The sequence below is a fragment of the Anarrhichthys ocellatus genome, unplaced genomic scaffold (genome assembly GCF_004355925.1).
Source record: "Anarrhichthys ocellatus isolate YVR2014 unplaced genomic scaffold, GSC_Weel_1.0 scaffold5, whole genome shotgun sequence".
Taxonomy (NCBI): Eukaryota; Metazoa; Chordata; class Actinopteri; order Perciformes; family Anarhichadidae; genus Anarrhichthys; species Anarrhichthys ocellatus.
Window position 1 is genome coordinate 3,651,127 of NW_022280035.1, and position 22,227 is coordinate 3,673,353.

Below are 22,227 nucleotides of genomic sequence, written 5' to 3' on the forward strand. Positions count from 1 at the left end.
CTTTAAAAATCATTTAATCATGTATCTGTACACCGTAACAACACTATAATAATCAGTTTTATTACAACAAAGATTTTACTTCAAATTTACTGTAATTTCTTCTCCACTTTTTTCCGTCAGCTTTGAGATTGGTGGAGTCAGTGCTTGACCTGTGCTCCCTTTCTAATGTGAAAGTGAAGGTGCATCTCTTGGCCAGGCCAAGCAGGTCAAGAGAGGAAGGAGGGCTGGAGTTAAAAAAAAAAGACTTGGGAGGGTAGATGCTGCTGGACTGAGGGGAGGGAGGTGAGGTTCGGGTTTCAGCCTGACAGGGGGTCTGGGGGAAGGACTGGCATTTTGGAATATACGAAGGATCCATACAAGGCACAGTGGACATAAAACCGTGCTGCTTGCCCTGACGCAGTGGGTGCAGAGTGCCAGCTGGGGCCCCACGTTGGATTTCACTTAAAGTTTGGAGGGTTTGACTGCATGGTGCCATAAGTCTCTGGGAACGCACACTTAACACACCACTGACTGAAAAGCCTGGTCTCGTCCATCCCTTCACTTCTCACCCAAGCTACTGTCTAATATTTAGACATGTTCGGCTTTGTGGATTCAAGGACTGTTCTGCTACTTGTAGCATCCCAAGTTGTTTTACTCTCCGTGGTCAGATGTCAGGAAGAGGACGACCGTAAGTTGCACTGTTTTTTCTTGACTTCTTCTTCTTTTTAATTGCAAAAAAGAAAAAGTGGATTGTTACTCTGATGACATTGTTGCCTTCCCAGTCGTCTCTACCTGATGTCTCAGAAGAATAGTGAAAAGTAAATCCAATGCTGGAGGTGTGATGTCAAATGATGAGCAGGAAGAGCACAACGCCAGCATTACATGCAATTTCACAGTTATGTAGTTAATTGTTTCTGCTGATGTGAGTGTATAATGTCAAGCAGGCTACCAGTGGTCTTTCCAAGTAAGCCAGTCCATGTATTTCTGTGGGATAGGTGAGGCTGTCAAGGCACATCAGTGTGGGATGGAGGACAAGGTGAACAAGTGTCCGTTTGTCCTCACCTGCGTCCTGCTGCTCAGCGTGTCCTGCTGTGTTTGCTCAAACTGTGGTGTTAGTTTTTAAGCAGCAAATCTTGCTTAATCAAGCTTATTGATGCCTTAAATGATGTTGGATTACTTTTTTTCCCAACCATTATGTAGAAGAAACACTTGTCAGACAAATCAGGATTTTCTTGAAAATTAGTCTTAATGAAAATGTGAGTATTGTTTTAAAGACATGTAGAACATGTGCAAACCTGACCCACAGGATTTGTCTGGAGCAGATTCAGAGGTTTTCTTGATGTGAAGTGACGGGGTCAGACAGAGCTTGACCCCAGGCTAGCAGGCTCAAAGGGTAGTGGGGAGGGAGTGGGACAGAGGACAGGGTGCACAGCAGGGAGTCAACAGATGATGGACACATAGTTGTATTTATAGAAGGATGGGCTTTACTGCTTCCAGTTCCCTCTCTTATAGCATTTATAGGCTTTTAGCATTACATTACACCATAGATTGTAAAAAAAAAAAGAATGGTGGTAAAGAAAGAAAAGGTTTCAGTAGCCCATTTCTGATCAGGAACTAAACCTTGTGACGTGTATGCGCTAAGTATCACTTTGGCTTAAAAAACAAACAACAGCAGTTGGAAGGCCACAGCTCTAAGCTGTACATATTAAACAAAACACCCATTCTTAATTCCGCAAGATGTTTGCACTGGCGCTCGACACAGCTACGGGATCCAGATGGAGAAATTTAGAAGGACCCATGTGTTTACTTAAGGCAGCAGCTTGTCAAATGGGCACAGTATCCCTGTAAGAGAGGTTCATTCATACGAGCCGGCCTGCAGGTCAAATATACTCAGCCGACCACGTGAAATACCTCAACTAGGGCTTCAGACACAGCTGCCAACTGTGGCTCCTGTTGACATTACATTTTATGCGGCTGTAAAAAAATTCTCCTTATGATAACTTCTTTAGTTATTTTTAAAACGTGTGAGTTATAGTCCACAGCTTCTGAATTGTACCAGTGTATTTTTGGGTCAGACCACCACCTGTTCATCAGCATCAAAGGAACAAGGCCACTTCCTATTCATTGACATCAATTATGTGTTTTATCATGTAATGCTCTTTCTTGAATGTCACCTTTTTGTGTACTTTGCACTACATCATGAAGTGTTCAGAGCGTTATTTTGATGCAGGATAACTTTTATCTCTCTCCTTCCTCTTCCTCCATCTCACCCCCACACTGCTTTTACTCCTACTTCCTTGCCGTGCCCATTGACCCCCCTTTCATCCTCTTACTCCCTCACAACTTTTTTTTTTTTTTTTTTTTTTTAACATCTACTTCACAACCCTCAACACTGTATAAACCCCAATACCTTTCTAACTCTCTCTCTCTTGAACCATCCTCTGTGTCTTCCCCCCACCCCCTCCTCTGTCCACCTGCCACGCGCCCCCTGCTGGCCACCACAGAGGAGGCAGGTGGCTGCATCCAGGAAGGCCAGCAGTATAATGATAAGGATGTGTGGAAGCCCGAGCCGTGTCGCATCTGTGTGTGCGACAGCGGAGCGGTTCTGTGTGATGAGATAATCTGCGAGGAGATCAGAGAATGTGCCAACCCTCTCATCCCATCTGGAGAGTGCTGTCCCATCTGCCCCGCTGATGCCAGTGCCCCCATTGGTTGTAATTTATTTATTCACATACCTATAAATAAATTACTCTCTTAGCTTGCATTTATCTCACCCTGGCTCACACTTTAGAATGGGGAACTGCTTTAGGATACAAATTTCCTGCCCGATCGGGGGTTTGCAGCAGTCACTGATCATTGCCTCTCAATGTGATTTTTAATAGATTTGGCTGCTCTGAAACATTTTAGTCAATAACGATAATGATGTTCCCTATTCCAAAGTGGCCCCTCTACATGCTTGGTTTGGACGGAGACCAGACAAGCAACATTAACAGAATCCTCTTGGAATTGGATGAATCCTGTCATGTGTTGTCTGGCTCTCAGCTAAACCGGTAGAGACGCCTCCTGCTCTTTTTTCTTTTTAACTCATGACTAAGATGAAGCCTACTTTCATGCTCAGCCTCAGCTCCGTGATTTATTTGACCCACTTGGAGGTCTCCTGCAAAATGAAGGCGTCTTCAGGCCTTCTATGTATGAGGCCTCACGTCAAGACTATTTAGACGAATCGAAGGCTCAAGGCCGTGTAAAGAGACACTGTATTCCTGTAGTCTCGATTTGACAGATTTATCCAAATAAATAGGTACAAAGCTGTTAAAGAGAGAGTTGTGGTTTTATATTTGAAATATAATAAGTTTAAGATCACTTAAACATCAATTAATTTCCACAAATTTGATTATAAACAGTCTTTTTTATAACAATATAAGATACACAAGTGTACACCAGCTATCACTGTGGCTGCTACAGCTTTACTTCCTTTCACATTTTGCTTAAATGATCTAAACACTTTAATCTCATCTCCTGGTCCATGCTTGCTTCTGCTTCATCCCTCTTGGAATTACATTCCACCATTAATATAATCTGGATGGGTTGTTGGCCTTTGGGTTTGGTGAATGGTGTTTGATCCCTTTCTAGCGTCGTTAGATTTCCTTCCCCGTCTCTTTCCCTAAGAATCACAAACTAGGATTTAAATCAGTCAAGCGTCTGAAGTGTTTTTACTGACTTGTACATTTTTAATGTTCTGCTCTTCTTTTCCTCCCGTCACACATCCATCTGCAACATCAGAGACATTTGGTGCTAAGGTGAGGCCGGGGATTGTGGGAAAATACTGGTATCCATTCATTCAACAAGTAACTTTAAAAATAACTTTTTTTTGTCAAATCTGTAGCTTTAAGTGGTTTGTTTCTTCGTAGAGTGTTTCAGGCCACTGATATCACTTCTTTCTGTTATCAATCAGGGCCAGAAAGGTGCACCAGGAGATATCGCTGATGTAAGTATGAATCCTCTGCAGTCTGTCAAACTGAAGTAACGTCTCATTGCTGTACTACAACATTCCACTCCAAACTGCTTTATACACAAAGCCGTGATGGGCCTGAGAACACATGATCCAACAAACCTTCCTTTTCTATGTTGCTGTTATTTGGAATGAATTGCAGACTTTTGTTTTCTTTTTTTGGGAACTTTAAATGTCCAACACTGTGCCCATTCGTTTCCACAATCATCACCTACACAATGCACATTTAAAACACATATATTTCACAAGTTCTTGCTTCGTCAAAATTTGACTCTTCTCTCTTGACATAGATTTATCTCCAAACACTGAAAACAGTTTTAAGCATTTTTGATCATTAGAGGGGCAGTTTCTCGCTCATGAGAAGCTAACTGCAATGCCCAACAATCCCTCATTGAACTTTATATTACACGAGGATAAACCCCGCATTCCTTGGACATAATGAACCCAATCAAATCCTCTTAGATCCTCTCAGCAACTTTGCTGCAAGTGCACATGTCAGGTGGCCAGAGTCAGCCGCACCAGAGGTTAAGAGGAGGTGATGTTTTCATGAAAACTTGTCCTGTCAAATGAAATCCTCATCAGATTGTGTTTTTAGCTTGATGCCCACCTCCTGCGAAGCTGGAATGTTCTTCTCTCATTTTAACTTAACTGGACACAATATGAGCGATTGGTCTTCTAATAAAGAGTAATTGACAAAAGCTTTCTTTTTCACCCTGGTGCAGGTTGTTGGACCAAAAGGACCACCGGGCCCTATGGTAAATATTACACACTTTATTCATTTTATTGAGAAGGTTTATCTTATTACATTTATTCTACACTTGTTCAAGCATTGTTTGATGATAAATATTTATTGGTTGACAATAATTTGATTATAAATAGGAGTTTAGTTCATCCTGGGGATCTTACTGAGACAAATATCTTTGTTTTTTGCAGGGCCCCTCTGGTGAGCAGGGAGGACGCGGAGAAGCTGGCGCTAAGGGTGATACGGTAAGAGCCGACACACTGTGCCCTAACAAACACCTCTCAGTACAGCCTTCACAGGAAATTGCCTCGTATTAATATGCGAGTGCAGCATCAGACGGCCAAATATTGAGTCAAGCAACAGCAGCTCTGATGATCATAACAACTGAGCTGACAGAGTTCTGTAATAGTTTGAGATTGCAGCGTTATTACTACTCAAGTGTAGGAACATCCAAATCGAATCATCACGCAACAGACATTAGACTTCTTCTGCAAATGTTTTGTTGTAAAATTATATCATTTCTGACCTGGAATCTTCTCTAGTAGTCCTGATGAATTTAGAGAAAATAACCTGCTCACTTTTTCCCTAGGGAAATGTTGGACCTCGTGGAAGAGATGGTGAGCCCGGCATCCCTGGAAACCCCGGACCCCCCGGCTCACCTGGACCATCAGGACTTGGAGGGGTGAGTGTGGGGCACTCCTGTAACACAATGGCATCAACAACAATTTAACAAAATCCCATTTTCTTATTCCCGTATCACACAGTGATAGAAATGTTTAGCTAAACATTCAAACAGAGGTATAAATATATGACTTAATAGTAAACTGTTGATGTAAATATTCAACTCTTAATTAACCAGGCGAGCCATTAAGAAATAAAATCTCATTTACAATGGCGGCCTGTCAAATCGGCCCGACACATCAGTTTCTTAACAATCACTAAATCCCTTGTTGTTCTCTTTGGCTACATTTGACTCAGTCGATACACAGAAACAGCCCCAAATAAGTTGCTTTGTTATTCAAAGAAGTAAGAGGGAAGAATGTAGTCTCTTCTTAGTCGATTAATTGGTCATTTTGGTCTTAGTCAATGAAGATTGCTGTCAGCGATTAGTCATTTTTCATTACTTTTTCATGCTAAATGACTTATTTTTAAGAAATGTATGAACACATCTTTGGTGAACACAAGATTTAAAGTGGTGTCTTCGTGTGATTCTTTGCAGAGAAACTCAGTTTCACAGTTCTGTAGATTAAATCAACGAATCAATTCAACAGCAAAATCATAAAAGTGTTTGTCGACTAATAATTGCTTCGTGTCGGACAGACCTAGAAGAATGTGAAGCTTGTCTTTCTACTTTCTCTCACGGTAACTGATCCACCATTTGGGTCATTAATTCAGTTAATGCGGCTCACTTGCTGCTGTGTGTAATGGCCCACTTAGCTCAGGCCGGATAACGGATAATAACTGCAATAACTGACTGTCAGTCTCTGTCTGTTTTGCGTGTTACAGAACTTTGCTGCTCAGATGGCTGGAGGTTTCGATGAGAAGTCCGGAGGCGCTCAGATGGGTGTGATGCAGGGACCGATGGTAAGCAGCGCCATGTGCAGTGAATATATCTAACAGGAAGTGTGTATGTTTTTGCTATGTAAACAGTTTCATCTCTCATAATGACATAAAACTCATCACATACGTTTACCTGGTCTCAGAGTTGCTGCTGAAGATAAGTGGAGAACAATAATGATTACAATGCTGCCACCGTGTGGTTCAGTAGATTCACTTCAAGCTACCTGATAGATTTCTGGGTTAACTTTCTCTGTTTGTCTTGTGTGTCTCCTTCAGGGTCCCATGGGTCCTCGTGGTCCCCCTGGACCCAGTGGAGCTCCTGTAAGTACACTCATTACAGCACTACATCACTACGTGACCGGTCATCAAAATCAAACAGCGACTGTGGAAACATATAGAGAAGAGTTGTTGGCATAAATGGATCTTTATTACTTTGTCATTTGTACCTACAGGGCCCACAAGGTTTCCAAGGTGGACCTGGAGAGGCAGGAGAGAATGGTCCCTCTGTAAGTATTAACACGTATCCCAGAATGCATCTATGTGCCCAACAGACACCATACTGCTCACATTTGCTGAAGTGTTTAGGGTTTAACAGCAGCATCTACTTCCACAGAAACAAATGCTGATTATGAATGATATTATAAGCATATCTAAGCTGTTTGAATTCTCTGACACAGTGAAAATATGTGATTTCATCACCAAATTTTGTAATTTTGCTCAAAATGTAGTTCAACGGCAGGACAGTGTGAAGGCAGTGTTTGCATTTTGCAGCACAAATGTCTAATTTCTAATTGTCTTTAAAGCAATTACATCGCTGTCACTCATGATTTACCTTTGTTTGTATTCATACCAGGGAGCAATGGGACCTCGTGGACCACCTGGACCTTCTGGAAAACCTGGTAGCGATGTAAGTGTCGAGGCCTCATCTTTGTATGAAACTCACAGCTCAGTGAAACATAAGCACAACACTGACACAAAGTTAAAGTCAAAAAAAGTCAAAACGGCCTTTTGTCCCGAGTAACAGTGCAACTATTTCACTTGATTGCCTCACTATTATTTCACAATGATGTTTGAGTCAACTAACATATAAACAACTTTTAAGCTCCCTACCCTCTAAACGTACCACCAGAGGGCAGTCTCTTAACAATGCTGCTGAGAATGATGATATAGTTCCTCTACTGTAAAGTGCAGTGCTGCTACATCTCATCAAGCAGCTGCTTCAGGAAATAATCATCCCACTTCCTGTTTGTTTCTAGGGAGATGCTGGCAAACCTGGAAAAGCTGGTGAGCGTGGACCTGCAGGGCCTCAGGTGACTAACTCCAGGATTACAACGCATGTCAAAGTCGAAAGAGGAAAATAGAGATGCGGTTCAGCGTTCCTCGTGTAAAGATTTTGTGTGTTTTGTTTTTTCTATTATAGGGAGCTCGTGGATTCCCTGGAACTCCTGGACTTCCTGGAATCAAAGGACACAGAGTGAGTGTTTCAACCTTGCTTATGCAACTTGCAACTCACGCTCATTCATTGCACCCTGATGACTGACTGATGTGTCTCTGTAGGGTCACTCTGGTCTGGATGGAGCTAAGGGAGAGACTGGTGCCGCAGGAGCCAAGGTAAGACCACCACGTGTAGCTTTTTGTGATGATATCATTGGAATCGTTTTGCAAATATTCCCAATTTGTTTCCTCTCACTTCTTCTAACTTCTCTGCTCTCTGTTCCCATCAGGGCGAGTCTGGTTCCTCTGGAGAGAACGGCGCCCCTGGACCCATGGTGAGTCTCCAGTGCTCTTTCTGGTCTGCTATATTATTTGATATTTGCAGAATGTGAATAAATTGAAGCTGTGTGTTTCATAATGATCAAGATAAACTGATCTGCTGTCACAGGGCCCACGTGGTCTGCCCGGTGAGAGGGGACGTTCTGGAGCTGCCGGAGCTGCAGTGAGTAACAAACTGATGCATCAATATGTCTCTAGTTTTCTGTAACAACTTAAAGAAACATATAATCTCTCCATTGTGGCGTACACAACTGACTATCCTGTCTCTTTACTCTTCAGGGTGCCCGTGGAAATGATGGCTTGTCCGGTCCTGCTGGTCCACCTGTGAGTATCGTAGTTCCCACTTTGCATCCAATTTAGTTTGTGATGTTTTATAATGCCATGTCTCTGGATAACACATCAACAAAGTGATGAGACATGAAGCCTAACCAGCAGGTTTTTGCTCTGTCTACAGGGGCCCGTTGGTCCTGCTGGAGCTCCCGGTTTCCCAGGATCTCCAGGATCCAAGGTTTGTCCAAATCACATTATCACAAACTAGTATTTCATATCTGTGGCAGACATTACGTTACAAAAGTCTGGCGAGTGTCACTTGAAGCATTTGTGGTTCAGGTTCTACTTTATCACTCAGTGAATTCTTCCGAGGTTCTTTCAGGCCATTAATCTCTCTTCATTCAGTCTGCTCACATGGAGTCTATATCTATATATATATATATATCTATATATATATATATCTATATATATATATATATCTATATATATATATATATCTATATATATATATATATATATTTGGGTACATATAAGAACAGGTACTAAACACACCATTATCTTCAGCTTTTCTAAATGGAGGTACACATTTTGGATTCACAGATAAATGAAATGTAAATGATAAGTTATTGTGTCCTGTCAGGGAGAAGCTGGTCCTACTGGAGGCCGTGGATCTGAAGGAGCACAGGGACCTCGCGGAGAGGCCGGTACCCCAGGATCCCCTGGACCCTCCGGAGCATCGGTTCGTTAACCATCAACCTGATCGTCCAGACTTTTGATTGGCTACATAGAACGTTACCATTCTTACACTGCGCTTGTCACTGATGAACTTCTTCTTCTCTGTCGGTGTAGGGTAACCCCGGTACTGATGGTATTCCTGGATCTAAAGGATCTGCTGTGAGTCCACTCTCTGTATTCATTGTTTTAGAGTCCTCCATAGTTTCTTTGTAATTCATGATATCATTGTTATACCTTATTCTGATATTTTGTTGTGTTTTTTTCTTCCTTGAAGGGTGGTGCTGGTATTGCTGGTGCTCCTGGATTCCCCGGCCCTCGTGGCCCACCTGGACCACAGGGAGCCACAGGACCTCTGGGGCCAAAGGGACAGTCTGTAAGTCACCTGGGAATAATCTAAATCATCTGTGAAACCTTCATACTTGTTTGTGTTGTGACGATTTATTCTTGTGGCTGTCCTCCTTTCTTGCCGTGTTTAGGGAGACCCTGGTCTTCCTGGATTCAAAGGTGAAGCTGGACCCAAGGGAGAGCTCGTAAGTACATGCTAAGTACACCACTTTGAAGCATCTTTTAGAATTAGACCACAGAGGAGATTTACTGACACATCTTCATTTCTCCAGGGCCCCATTGGTCCTCTAGGGGGCCCTGGTCCCGCTGGTGAAGAAGGAAAGAGAGGCGCCAGAGGAGAGCCTGGATCTGCCGGACCACTCGGACCTCCAGGAGAGAGAGTCAGTCATCAGGATGTTCAACAACATTTTAGATTGCTTGTTGCTATTTTCAGTAAAATCTAATCAAATGCAACTCTGATTCTTTCCAGGGAGGTCCTGGTAACCGTGGTTTCCCAGGTCAGGACGGTCTTGCTGGTGCTAAGGTATGACCCGCCAGAACTGATCTCAGCTCACCGACACCGTGAACAGATGATCTGAGCACTGCAGCACCAAAAATATTCTGTTATGGTCATAAAACTAGCTGCCATATGTCTACCAGGTTGTTATTGAACTGGCTGATATCTTCTCTACTTCAGGGTGCCCTTGGTGAACGTGGTGTTCCTGGTGCTGCTGGGCCCAAAGGTGTCGGTGGAGATCCTGGACGCACAGGAGAGTCCGGCCTCCCCGGAGCCAGAGTGAGTCAGAGCAGTCAGACAGCGTTATGTAGTCGTTGGATGTTTAGTGTTGCTGGCTTGATCGGATTGATTTTATATGTTTTTGATGCTGATGATCTCTAACATGTGTGGTCCTTTCATAGGGTCTCACCGGTCGTCCCGGAGATGCTGGTCCTCAAGGCAAAGGTGGACCCTCTGTGAGTACAATATTTATCCTGTCACGCTTATGAAAGGTTGCAGCATCCCATCATCACTAGCAGCAGTGTGATATGTTTTTATTTATATAGATTTTATAATAAAAGTAAGTATGTGGTTATTTACTTTCATAATTAGACACTTAAACACACAGAAATAGTACAACTCACCCATGCAAAGTGGCTTCCCAGCTGTATTTTTAAACAAACTTGAAAATAGCACTTTATTGCACAAACACAGGAAATATAACAACCCTTAATTCACCACATGATCTAAAATGAAAGCCTCTTATTGAATAAGACTTTACATTGTAGTGTGAATCATAATCAACTGGAAGAACGTATGCAAGCACACACAAGTTTCAACTCCCACTGCTTGAGTGCTGATTTCCTACCTTTGTGTCTTTGACAGGGTGCTTCTGGTGAGGACGGTCGCCCCGGCCCCCCCGGCCCTCAGGGAGCCCGTGGACAGCCAGGAGTGATGGGATTCCCTGGACCAAAGGGAGCCAACGTGAGTTTTTAGAGAAGAACAGTAGGAGCACATACAGCATAATGAAAACCCGATAATATACGGTCTAAATACATCCATGTCTAGATGGCACAAATCAGTAATACAGCTTTTCAGAAGCCAAATATTACTACTAGTACTGCTACTGTCGGTTAGCTTGTAGCACTCAAAGCTAAAGAGACTTCCTACGGATCATTTACTGTGATTTCTCTTCAACAGGGTGAAGCTGGAAAGGCAGGAGAGAAGGGTCTTGTGGGTCGTCCTGGTTTGAGAGTGAGTACATTTTCCCCATGAATACAAAAACATCACAAATAGATTCATGGTCTCCAGATCACTTTTCATAATCTAAATACTCCTCTTTGAACAGGGTCTGTCTGGAAAAGATGGTGAGACTGGTTCTTCTGGACCTTCTGGCCCCGCTGTGAGTATTTCAGTGTAGTTACATGTTGTGAGATGTGTTTTCACTTGTCCCCGACTGATCCCCTGTGTCTGCGTCTGTCACAGGGGCCTGCTGGAGAGAGAGGAGAGCAAGGACAGCCTGGACCTTCCGGCTTCCAGGTGAGTTTATTTTCTCTTCAAATCCCAGAAAACGCCAGTCTGGAAAAAATCAAAGCGAGATTATTAAAATGACTGATATTCAATATGACTGTGTTGCACAAACAGTTATTCAGGAAGCCAGCAGACTTAGGTCTATATTTATAGATATCATATAATGAATCCCTTTCTTGGACAGGGTCTGCCTGGACCATCTGGTGCCCCAGGAGAGGCTGGAAAATCTGGAGACCAGGTGAGTGACACTCACTAACAAACCTGTTACTTTGGATTTACTTCATCTGTCGGTCTATTGTGGCCGACAACCCTTTTGACACAAACTGTGTCCAGCTACATGCCAAATGATGGTCTTTCTGAAGACCACTACTGAAAATAACAGCATATGTAGCAATGAAGGAAGTGAAAGATGAGCTGAAACAGTCTCTGGTTCAAGCCTGTAAAAATAAATAAATGTATTTCTGTTGCAACAAGAAGGAGATCGCAGTGCGAACGCTTAATGTTAATCAGCAACTGACTATTGAAGACAATCATGAATCTTATTATTTGTAAACTTTAACATTAAACTTTAAGTTAAAATGACTAATCGACCTTACAAACATACATTGGGAATCAAATCTTCTTGTAGTTTAACGTTACTGTTGAGTTAACATTATACTCTCTATTCTCAGTACTATACTATTCTATTTCGTATTTTATTAGTCTATTTTAATCATTGTATATAATTTGGTCTTATTTTTTCTTACCTGCCTCATTTACTTTCTGTGATTTATGTGCAGTGGCTGCTGTAACAAATAATATATAAAATATTCTATATATCCAAAAAACAATATGCTAAAGTTAAACATCTATCAGCTCTTTTCAAGTCAATCCATTACTACATTACTCAAACTGAAAATGAAATGTATTTTTTGTTGGTAATGAGGATCTTTCTATAGTACAGTTCTGTAAAAGCCTCATTCCGTACTGCTGAATGTTTCTCGACCTCAGATAGATTACTTTCATTACATTGCAACATTCAGGATTGAAGTTGTATTTAGTTATAAGATTAATTGTCGCATTCTTACTAACAATGAAAGCTCAGCAGACGTTTTTACGACACAGATATTTAGATGTGTGAAACTCTGTGTCTTTTCTCTGTGCAGGGTATTTCTGGAGAGGGCGGAGTTCCTGGTGCTGTTGGACCCAGAGTGAGTTTCCATGTTAAAGCTTCATGTCTTCATTTCCAAACACACGATTCATACATAAATATTACGACTTATTTACGTTGTTGTCTTTATACAAGAGGATTCAACGAGCACTCCTTACATCACATACCTGAGCAACGGCTAGCATCTCTTGATTCTCGTGTTGACTCAGAGTCTCTTTGTCTCCTGACAGGGTGAGCGTGGTTTCCCTGGTGAGAGGGGTGGTGCTGGAGCTCAGGGTCTTCAGGGACCTCGTGGACTTCCTGGAACACCTGGAACTGATGGACCCAAGGTCAGTGGATACAGATTTTGTGTTGAGAATCAAATTGTTGCTCTGACTCGACTAGATTTATGTTTGTTGTTCAAGAAAAACATATGAAAAGATCTGCAAAAGTCTGTTTCATCAAGGTGGACTTCTTGTCCTAACAACTAATTCCCTTGATGTTTTTGAAAGGCCCAAATTTAAGCTAAGCTAGCCATTCTCCCCTGTTTCCAGTCTTTATGCTAAGCTAAGCTAACTGGCTGGCTGCAGCTTGATATTTACCATACAGACATAAGAGACCTTCTCATCTAACTCTCAGCAACAGAACAAATAAGCATATTTTTGCAAAATGCCAAACTATTCCTTGAAATTATTTAAGAAAAAGCTTTGAAGATCTTTCTGGTCTAATCATTTCTTAGTGGACATGTTGAACATGGACCTGCAGCTTTGGTCAAGTTCTCATTTTCTGAGAAACGCTGACATATTTTAAATGAATAATGAAACTATATTAGGACATATTTAAGGCTTTTCACATTACTCATATATTTCTACTTTTGCCAGGAAAAAGAGGACCAGCATGTCCACACTCAACTCAGTTAGTTCATAAGTAACTAGTAGACATGAACAAATTTGACTGACAAGTTATCTTCTCATTGTAACTCAGGGAGCCATTGGATCTAATGGCGCTACTGGATCCCAGGGCCCCCCCGGCCTGCAGGGTATGCCTGGAGAGAGAGGAACTGGTGGAATCTCAGGAGCCAAGGGAGACAGAGTGAGTGGTGGATTCTTCAAAGTGGACGTTTAGTTTGACATCATGCATTATTTCTGAAGTTTAAATGGCACATTTAAAAGAGCAAATGTCATGACCAGAGGCCTTTGTAGTTCTGTGTTTAATTAACACGCTGCTTTCTTCTCTGTCCAACAGGGTGACAACGGACAGAAAGGACCCGAGGGAGCTTCTGGAAAGGACGGTGGAAGAGTGAGTTCAACATGAATCCTTGGTCTCCGAGTGAAGTCATCTAACAGAAGAATCACATTCAATCCCTCTGTTATCTATAACTCTGTATCCATGCTCTTCCTCAGGGTTTGACTGGTCCTATTGGTCCTCCTGGCCCATCTGGACCCAATGGAGCCAAGGTAAGAATAACAGTGTCACCCTTTGGATTGTTAAAGGGAAATCAATTGAGTTGAATTATTTTGGTTGGTTTGACTGACTGGTTCTCTCCTATCCAGGGTGAAACTGGAGCTGGTGGCCCTAATGGTGCCACTGGTGTTCGTGGTGCTCCTGTAAGTACCTCTTCTTGTCATGTGTACAGTAATGATAATAATAATAATAATAAACTTATAAAACACAGAATACATTTAAAACACAAAGAGGATGATATGAACTCAATGCCAAAAAGAGAGAGCAAAACGAACTAAAATGAAAACACAAGTGGGTGTTTGGAAGTGATTTAAAAGCTGAGACAGAGTTTGCAGCCCTGATCTCCTCAGGCTGGTCACTCCACAGTCTAGGAGGCTCTGTGACCTTTATGTATGTAAGCTGGTCCTTGGTACAACAAGGAATCGGATGATCTCAGGAAGGGACATAGGGCAATAAAGGATCTGAAAGGTAACTTGGGGCTGGGCTTTGTACGTAATCTGAAGCCAAAGAGTTACAGATAGTTATTCTAATGTACTAGTTATGAAGCTGTGATGCAGTACGCATCACACGTTAATCAGCTGGTGTGCATGTGTCTGGAACTGAGCTGCTGCTTGAAATAATGATCAATAATAAAAGAGCAATGTGTAAAGAGCAATGCTGTATGTGTTTGGTCTTTTTTAAACCAAGTCTCAAATTGAATAGCGTCCTTTAGCCTGGACAGAGCATGATGCAGTAAAAACATTACAGTAACATGAAGAGGGGATCGCTAAGCTGAATTTGGACAGTGTAGACACTTTGCTAGTGACAAATACATTATTGAACTAGAAGAAGAAGAAGGAGAAACTTCTATAGTTAGAGATTAAGTGGAGGATTTTTATGTGTTAATGCTAATAATCAGACAAGGACTGCTGTTACTCCAACAAGGTTGTAAATATGCGGGGAGAATCTTATTTATCTATTTTAATATTATTATATTTGTTCTCCTTTTTCTACAAGAACAAAGAAACATAGTGTCAAAGAATAATAATAAAAACAGCATGAATATATCTCACCCCGAGCTCTTCTGTCCTCTTGCAGGGTGACCGTGGTGAGATCGGTCCTCACGGGCCTGCCGGCTTTGCTGGACCTCCTGTAAGTAAAGTCAACGCAGCACCGTCTGTTAAAATGAAACAACTGAAAGATGGTTTTGATATAATAACATTACTTTTCTGTTTAAAATGTCCAGGGTTCAGATGGTCAGCCTGGTGCTAAGGGAGAGCTTGGTGAGTCTGGACAGAAGGGAGAAGGTGGTTCTCCTGGACCTCAGGGACCATCTGGTGCTCCTGGACCTGTGGTGGGTATTTTTTATTCATATTATATAAAATGAAGACACTGTAGTGTAATATCAAGATGACTAATCGTTCATTGTCATTTTCAGGGACCCACTGGTGTATCTGGACTTAAAGGTGCACGTGGTGCTCAGGGTGCTGCTGTAAGTAACTCCTATGTTTATGTAATCACATGAAGAATACATCGCAAAAAATACTTCAGCTGAATGCAGATTCATTCATTCATTCATTGACTTTTTTAAGAGCTAAGATAAGGATTGGAGAGCTAAAACGATTAGTCGATTAATTAATAATTCAATTATCATTTAAATGATTTTCAAAGCACAAATATCAAACGGTCACTAATCCTCTAATTCCAACTCCTCGGTTGTGATGAAGTTCTAGTTTCTTCGTCTCATGTGATAGTGAATTGCTTATTTTTGGGGTATTGGACTGTTGGACTAGACAAAACTAGCCATTTGAAGGTGGCGACTTGGGCGTTTAGGAAATTGTTAAAAGGCATATTTCATTTTTTTAACATCTGTTGACCAATCAGTTAATGGAGAATAGGGAAGAGCGTCAGCAGATTAGTTGATGATGGACATAATCATCAGTTAGATCACTGTGAATTGAGATGCATTGATGATTTATATTTGCTGAATCCTTCCTGGTTACAACACTTCTTCCTAATTGACCTTAGTTATTGATGATGAGAGTAGTTCACAGGTCGACAGGTTGGGTATGATTATGTTTACTGAAGTCTTGTTCTCTTTGAAAGGGCGCTACTGGTTTCCCTGGTGCTGCTGGCAGAGTTGGATCTCCCGGCCCTAATGTGAGTGTTTCATCAATAACAAATTCGTAGAAAGGGAAATCAATTTACTCAGTCGATCTAAAGGGATTTGTGTCCTTGTTTTTGAGTGTATTTCTGCTCTCACCCACTTAAATCCTCTCTCTTTCCATGACAGGGTAACCCTGGTTCTGCCGGCCCTGCTGGCTCTTCTGGTAAAGATGGACCGAAGGGTGCTCGTGGTGATGCCGGCCTCCCAGGAAGACAGGGAGACGGTGGTCTCCGAGGACTTTCTGGCTCACAAGGAGAGAAGGGAGAGGCTGGAGTCATTGGAAAACCTGTGAGTTTTATTTTGCACCTCACAGGAACACATTAAGTACCTGTCTACTGGTGACAAGAGTGTGAGACTCAGTCTTCTCTTTCCTGACTCTGTAGGGTGACGATGGGCCTTCAGGTCCTGCGGGTCTGGTTGGATCTCGTGGTTTTGTTGGTTTGCCCGGTCAGCGTGGAGAGAGAGGTTTCGCTGGTCTCCCTGGACCTTCTGTAAGTGTTTTCTTCAACATTTAGCTTCCATGTAAACTGTTTGAAAATTTGATAAGAGCCAGATCCTTATGTTTAAAAAAAAAAAACTTCTTTAAAATTTGGTTGCTGTTTAATATTTAAAAAAATTCACTCAATTCAGTGGGATAAACCTTAATCTTACTGTAACTTTGCAATAAAGAGTCTTATTCTTGTTAGTTATCCTCCAGTTTCTTAGCGAATAGACACAAAATACTGATCCACTGAAGACCAGCAGATTATTCGGTGTACCTTCGATGTTAAAGGAGCTACTGGAATCTAATGAAGATATTCCCTCTGTGTTTAGGGAGAGCCTGGTAAACAAGGAGGCTCTGGCTCTGCTGGGGACCGCGGACCTCCTGGACCTGTGGGACCCCCTGGACTTACTGGGCCTTCTGGAGAGACTGGCAGAGAGGTCAGACCTACAGAATAATAACAACAACAACAAAATGTTACGAATGGCAGGACAGCTGTCCCGTTAGTTGTGCATCACATTATGGCTGTAGGAACAGCATTTACAATATTCATCTTGATCCATCAAAAAATGTAAGTCTGTCATTTCATTAAAAACATGTCTCTGTATCTCAGGGTACCTCTGGATCAGATGGACCTCCTGGTAGAGACGGATCTACTGGAGTCAAGGTGAGAGACTTCAGCCTCACAAAAAACTCTAGTCCAAAATCCCACAGTTTGACTAAAGTCGACTAGATCTGTTGTTTTCCTGATCACCTTGTTGTCCTCCTGTAGGGAGAGCGAGGTAACACCGGTTCCGCTGGCGCCCCTGGAGCTCCCGGTGCCCCCGGTGCCACCGGACCTGTCGGACCCCTCGGCAAGCAGGGAGACAGAGGAGAGGGCGTAAGTAACGCAACATCCTGTAAGGCCCACAGGCAGAAGACCTAGTGTCAGGCATCGATCCGTATTTTTGACCCACACTATTGTTTCTTTTCTTTAGGGCGCTCAAGGACCCGCAGGGCCCTCTGGAGCCAGCGGCGCTAGAGGGATGGCTGTGAGTATCACCATCTCTAATGGCAACAATACTATTATGTTTTTATTTTAATTTGATTTAGCTAATTAAGAGTGCTACACATAGGCAGCCATGCATTTTAATACATGTTAAACCTTTACTCCAGGGACCCCAAGGACCACGTGGGGACAAGGGAGAGAGTGGTGAGGTTGGAGAAAGGGGACAGAAGGGTCACCGTGGCTTCACTGGTCTGCAGGGTCTTCCCGGACCTCCTGTGAGTAATCCACATCTAATAGTTCACCCCTGCTCCACACCACTTCTGATCTGTCTGCTCTGCCATCTAATCTGTCATTGTCCTCGTCCTAACAGGGTTCCTCTGGAGATTCTGGAGCTGCCGGACCTGCCGGACCAAACGGAGCTAAGGTAAGAAAGCAGAGCGCGAAAAAAAAAAGAAGCAATAAGCGAAAGAGAAGAAAAAACTCTTTTTCCACTTCCATCCTGCAGCTTTAACACCTCAGATATGTGATGGTAATGAAGGGCACGGGTTAGTCTTTTTGTAATTCTCAAATCACCTGAAGAAGACGGGGACAGGAGAGGCCACGTGCTTTAATTACCCACCGCTGCGATAAGAGGGGCGGCTGAGGCATTTCGTAATTACTCTCTGCTCAGAGAAGAGGCAGACGGACAGGAGGGGCCGCGATTTGTGAAACCGCTCCTGCTGAGATCAGAAATGGACTTCAATATCTATTCTAGATTAGCTAAGCGCTGAGCCCGATAAGGAAAATGAAGAGAAATGTCACCAGACAAATACTCTTCATGCATAATAAGGCAGAAGGGTTTGGGGGTGATTGGGGTAATAGAGAGGAACTGCTGGCACATTTGAATTGCTTAATCAGATTTTTATTCAGACTGCATGATGGATCTAAAAATAAGTAACCGGCACAGCTCCACACTTTGAATAGAAAGCACAAGTTCGTAATATAAAGTAATGTTTCAGATAAACGCAGACATGTTCACTTACACTCGCTGTTTCTATAGGGACCACCTGGACCATCCGGACCTGCTGGCAAAGATGGATCAAATGGACAGCTTGGCCCCATTGGACCCCCTGGACCTCGTGGACGTTCTGGAGAATCTGGTCCTGCTGTACGTAACATGTCCTAAATATAAGTTAAACTCCACTGAGCCTTTCTACTGGCCTTTTTCAACGCTGTCTCTCTACACCTGATTGTACCGGAATGCCCACCTGATCCATTTCCTGCTAACAGGGTCCTCCTGGTAACTCCGGACCCCCTGGCCCACCTGGTCCTCCTGGCCCAGGCATCGACATGTCGGCCTTCGCTGGTCTGGGTCAGATCGAGAAGTCCCCCGATCCTCTCAGGTACATGAGGGCCGATGAGGCCTCCAGCTCCCTGAGGCAGCATGACGTGGAGGTCGATTCCACACTAAAGACACTCAACAGCCAGATTGAGAACCTGCGCAGCCCCGACGGCAGCCAGAAGAACCCTGCTCGCACCTGCAGAGACCTGAAACTGTGCCACCCCGAGTGGAAGAGTGGTGAGTAGGCCGGGGAGTCTAAAATGATGTGAAGAAATGAAAGTGTGCTGATGTGCCTCATTTTGCCTTAAAATGTTCTTAACTGGTGAATGCATATTAGCAAATTATGAATTATTCTCTTTTAGATATGTCTTTCTACAACACCTCAAAAATTATATTATTACATCCTGGTGTGAAAATGTATAAAACCAAGACAGGAATGTCATTACTTCTGTGAACAAGATCAGCTTTCCTCTCATCTTTAACAAAATACAGATCCCTTGATGTCCAAACCTGATCTAGAAATGCTAATATATGCTTTTTGCTAGAATAAAAACAGGCGTCGCTCTTTATTAACCCAAGTCTCTCTCATCTCTCCAGGTAACTACTGGGTTGACCCCAACATCGGCAGCATAGCTGATGCCATCAAGGTCTTCTGCAACATGGAGAGCGGAGAGACCTGCGTCTCCGCAAGCATCGCCGAGGTACCAAAGAAGAACTGGTGGACCAGCAAGGGCAATGACCGCAAACACGTCTGGTTCGGAGAGACCATGAACGGAGGATTCCACGTGAGTGCACTTTAACGATACAATGCTTCGGATAATGTCCGTTAAACTGATCTTGAAGTAGAACTTAACGATCCCTAAACGTGAAAGCTTGCTAATGAATTCCCTTTGACCTGTCCCGCGGTTGTGCAGTTCAACTACGCTGATGACGGCCCCATTGCCAACACTGGCAGCATCCAGCTGACCTTCTTGAGGCTTCTGTCCACCGAAGCGTCCCAGAACCTGACTTACCACTGCAAGAACAGCGTAGCCTACTTGGACCAGGCCACAGGCAACCTGAAGAAGGCCCTGAAGCTGCAGGGCTCCAACGATGTGGAGATCCGCGCAGAGGGCACCAGTCGCTTCACGTACACCGTGTTGGAGGACGGCTGCAAGGTGAGGCTTCTGCAAAATAGAGCCAGGAAGAATGAATCTTTCCTGTGTTTTATATATTGTCATTGTATTATGTGACTGCTGTTAACACATTCCTGTACTCTCAACCAACAGAAACATACAAGCCGGTGGGGCAAGACTGTCTTTGAGTACAAAACACAGAAGACCTCCCGTCTGCCAATCGTGGACATTGCTCCCATGGACATCGGCGGAGCGGATCAGGAGTTCGGAGTCGAAGTAGGCTCAGTCTGCTTCTTGTAAAGTGGAATATCACAATGGCCCCCCAAAGAAAACACAGGAAATAAATAAACTCAACCATGAAACATTACACACACACTTCCACAATAAAGAAGACTGGAAATTATAAAAGAAAATTGATACTTTTTCCTCTCACAACGAAGTGCTCTCCAAGTTGTACTCCCTGGATGTTAGCGCTGAAGGGCACCGGCAATATCTGTACACCACACCAGCATTCTCTGTCAACCCTGCTTCCTGAGATCCAGTCATGTTTCCCATGGCCCACTGTTGACTGGAATGAGTCAGAGCCAGGAGGAAGAGGGACCAAGCGAACAAGTTATGGAGAACAGAAACATGACTTGATGTCACTTATTTATTGTCTAACCCGAATGGGCAGAGTTGAGGTAGGACTGGACGGGTTTACTTTGTAAGTAAGACAAGCCCCCTTTCCACTACAGAACAGCCGCGCAGCCTCTGTCCCAGTCCTACTCCACCTCCCTCCATGTTTCCCTCCTGACACACAAATACGGCATTTTGAATCAGTGTAGACCAAAATAAATATCCTCAGTAAAATCAAATCCAGGTGCTCCAGGCTTGTACATCGTGAGCGGGAGTAAAACCTTTACTGTGTATTATACATCCTTGGTTCTATTGTTGTAAAAGTCTGTGTTTATAAACAACCAGATGGTTTTATATATATATTTCCACATTATGTGTGTACATGTGTCTTTATGCACACCAACACCTTTTGGAAAGTGAGGTTACATTTGGGATGTACATCAGAGCAAGGCCCAGTTCTCATCCATAAATTGTTTTCAAAAGAATTTGAGGGAAATTTGTTTTGATTTCTTTTATTGTAGTCATCCAGATTGTTTAAAGCTACCTCACGCTGAAAAACAAAGTGAAAATGTTGAGTTTAAATCTGCGCTGACCAAAAATTTGCTTTCAGTGGAATCTGGGGCTGTATGGCCATCTTTGCTTTGGGTTGCTCTCTCTTCAGAAGGTGCTATGAGTTCTGTAATTCAGTCCCCCACCCCACCCATACCCCAATTCCCACTAGCCTCACACCACACACTCACACTCCACCCTGGAGGAGGGGTGCAGTCGGGGTGAGACAGGGGAGACGGGATACTCAGAGGCCGACCGAGGACGGTTGCTCAAAAAACAACCAGGGTGGGTTGTCTCTGTGTGTGTGAGGGCGTGTACATTTTTTAAATTAATTTTATTATGATCATTTTTGTTTTTATTTTGGTACACTTCTAATTGATGTAAATTGGAAAATAAAAGGTAAACCGAATTAAGAATGAAGTTGATTTTTAATTGAGTTTTGAATAAAAACAGAAATGGCGTGGGAACGTATTTCTTCTTTCACCAGAACCGTTCATGTGTGCTTAAATGTTTTATTTTTTTTTTGTTTGTTATCCTTTGTTACTCTTGACTGTGAGTGCATAGTCTGTGTGTGCGAGTGTGTGAAAGTTAAAGACTGTGATGCAAGTGTGTGTTTTCACATGAGAGAATCTCATAACAACAGGAACAGACGTACTGTATTTGTTCTGCGGTGTCAGGGTGGGGCTGGGCGTAGATGGCTCCTGTTTTGTCTCAACTAATAGGCATAAATAAAGAACATTTTATTGACTGGAATCTAGTATTTTGTAGAGTAATGATGCATCAGCATCTTGTACTGTGGCCAGCTTCCTCTCCGGTCTGTCCTGAGTAATAAAAGCTTGACTTCACAGCAACATATTCTTATTCCAAATATTATGTGCCATAAACGTACAATTTCATACGTATGCAGATAAAAAGTTACGACTGACAGAAATATGCTAGTTATTCATTTTCTGAAAAAACAATGGCAATAAAAATTAGGACTGGAGCATTGGAACTGTTGT

The 22,227-nt window shown here is 42.9% G+C and overlaps 1 protein-coding gene across 1 annotated transcript; it reads left to right on the plus strand.

Annotated features, from left to right (window-relative positions):
* Window positions 1-392: 392 nt before the first annotated feature.
* On the plus strand, window positions 393-21,723 carry LOC116381911 (collagen alpha-1(II) chain-like). The gene is made up of 54 exons (XM_031844416.1): window positions 393-667; window positions 2,484-2,690; window positions 3,760-3,776; window positions 3,932-3,964; window positions 4,711-4,743; window positions 4,922-4,975; window positions 5,320-5,412; window positions 6,237-6,314; window positions 6,567-6,611; window positions 6,743-6,796; window positions 7,144-7,197; window positions 7,547-7,600; window positions 7,711-7,764; window positions 7,848-7,901; window positions 8,015-8,059; window positions 8,173-8,226; window positions 8,343-8,387; window positions 8,518-8,571; window positions 8,974-9,072; window positions 9,183-9,227; window positions 9,343-9,441; window positions 9,545-9,598; window positions 9,686-9,793; window positions 9,883-9,936; window positions 10,090-10,188; window positions 10,311-10,364; window positions 10,774-10,872; window positions 11,089-11,142; window positions 11,237-11,290; window positions 11,374-11,427; window positions 11,603-11,656; window positions 12,564-12,608; window positions 12,799-12,897; window positions 13,532-13,639; window positions 13,793-13,846; window positions 13,951-14,004; window positions 14,101-14,154; window positions 15,089-15,142; window positions 15,237-15,344; window positions 15,429-15,482; window positions 16,097-16,150; window positions 16,284-16,445; window positions 16,541-16,648; window positions 16,971-17,078; window positions 17,252-17,305; window positions 17,411-17,518; window positions 17,616-17,669; window positions 17,794-17,901; window positions 17,997-18,050; window positions 18,666-18,773; window positions 18,896-19,184; window positions 19,545-19,732; window positions 19,862-20,104; window positions 20,216-21,723. The coding sequence occupies exons 1-54, from the start codon at window positions 574-576 to the stop codon at window positions 20,360-20,362; spliced, it is 4,464 nt and encodes a 1,487-aa protein (XP_031700276.1). The 5' UTR covers window positions 393-573; the 3' UTR covers window positions 20,363-21,723.
* Window positions 21,724-22,227: the final 504 nt, after the last annotated feature.

What these genes read in the sequence shown, in the direction of transcription:
- LOC116381911 (XM_031844416.1), top strand. Translation starts at nt 574, where the DNA reads ATGTTCGGCTTTGTGGATTCAAGGACTGTTCTGCTACTTGTAGCATCC. An exon ending in ATGTCAGGAAGAGGACGACC is followed by an intron (nt 668 to 2,483) that starts GTAAGTTGCACT and finishes TGGCCACCACAG; the next exon opens with AGGAGGCAGGTGGCTGCATC. An exon ending in CCGGACCAAACGGAGCTAAG is followed by an intron (nt 18,051 to 18,665) that starts GTAAGAAAGCAG and finishes CTGTTTCTATAG; the next exon opens with GGACCACCTGGACCATCCGG.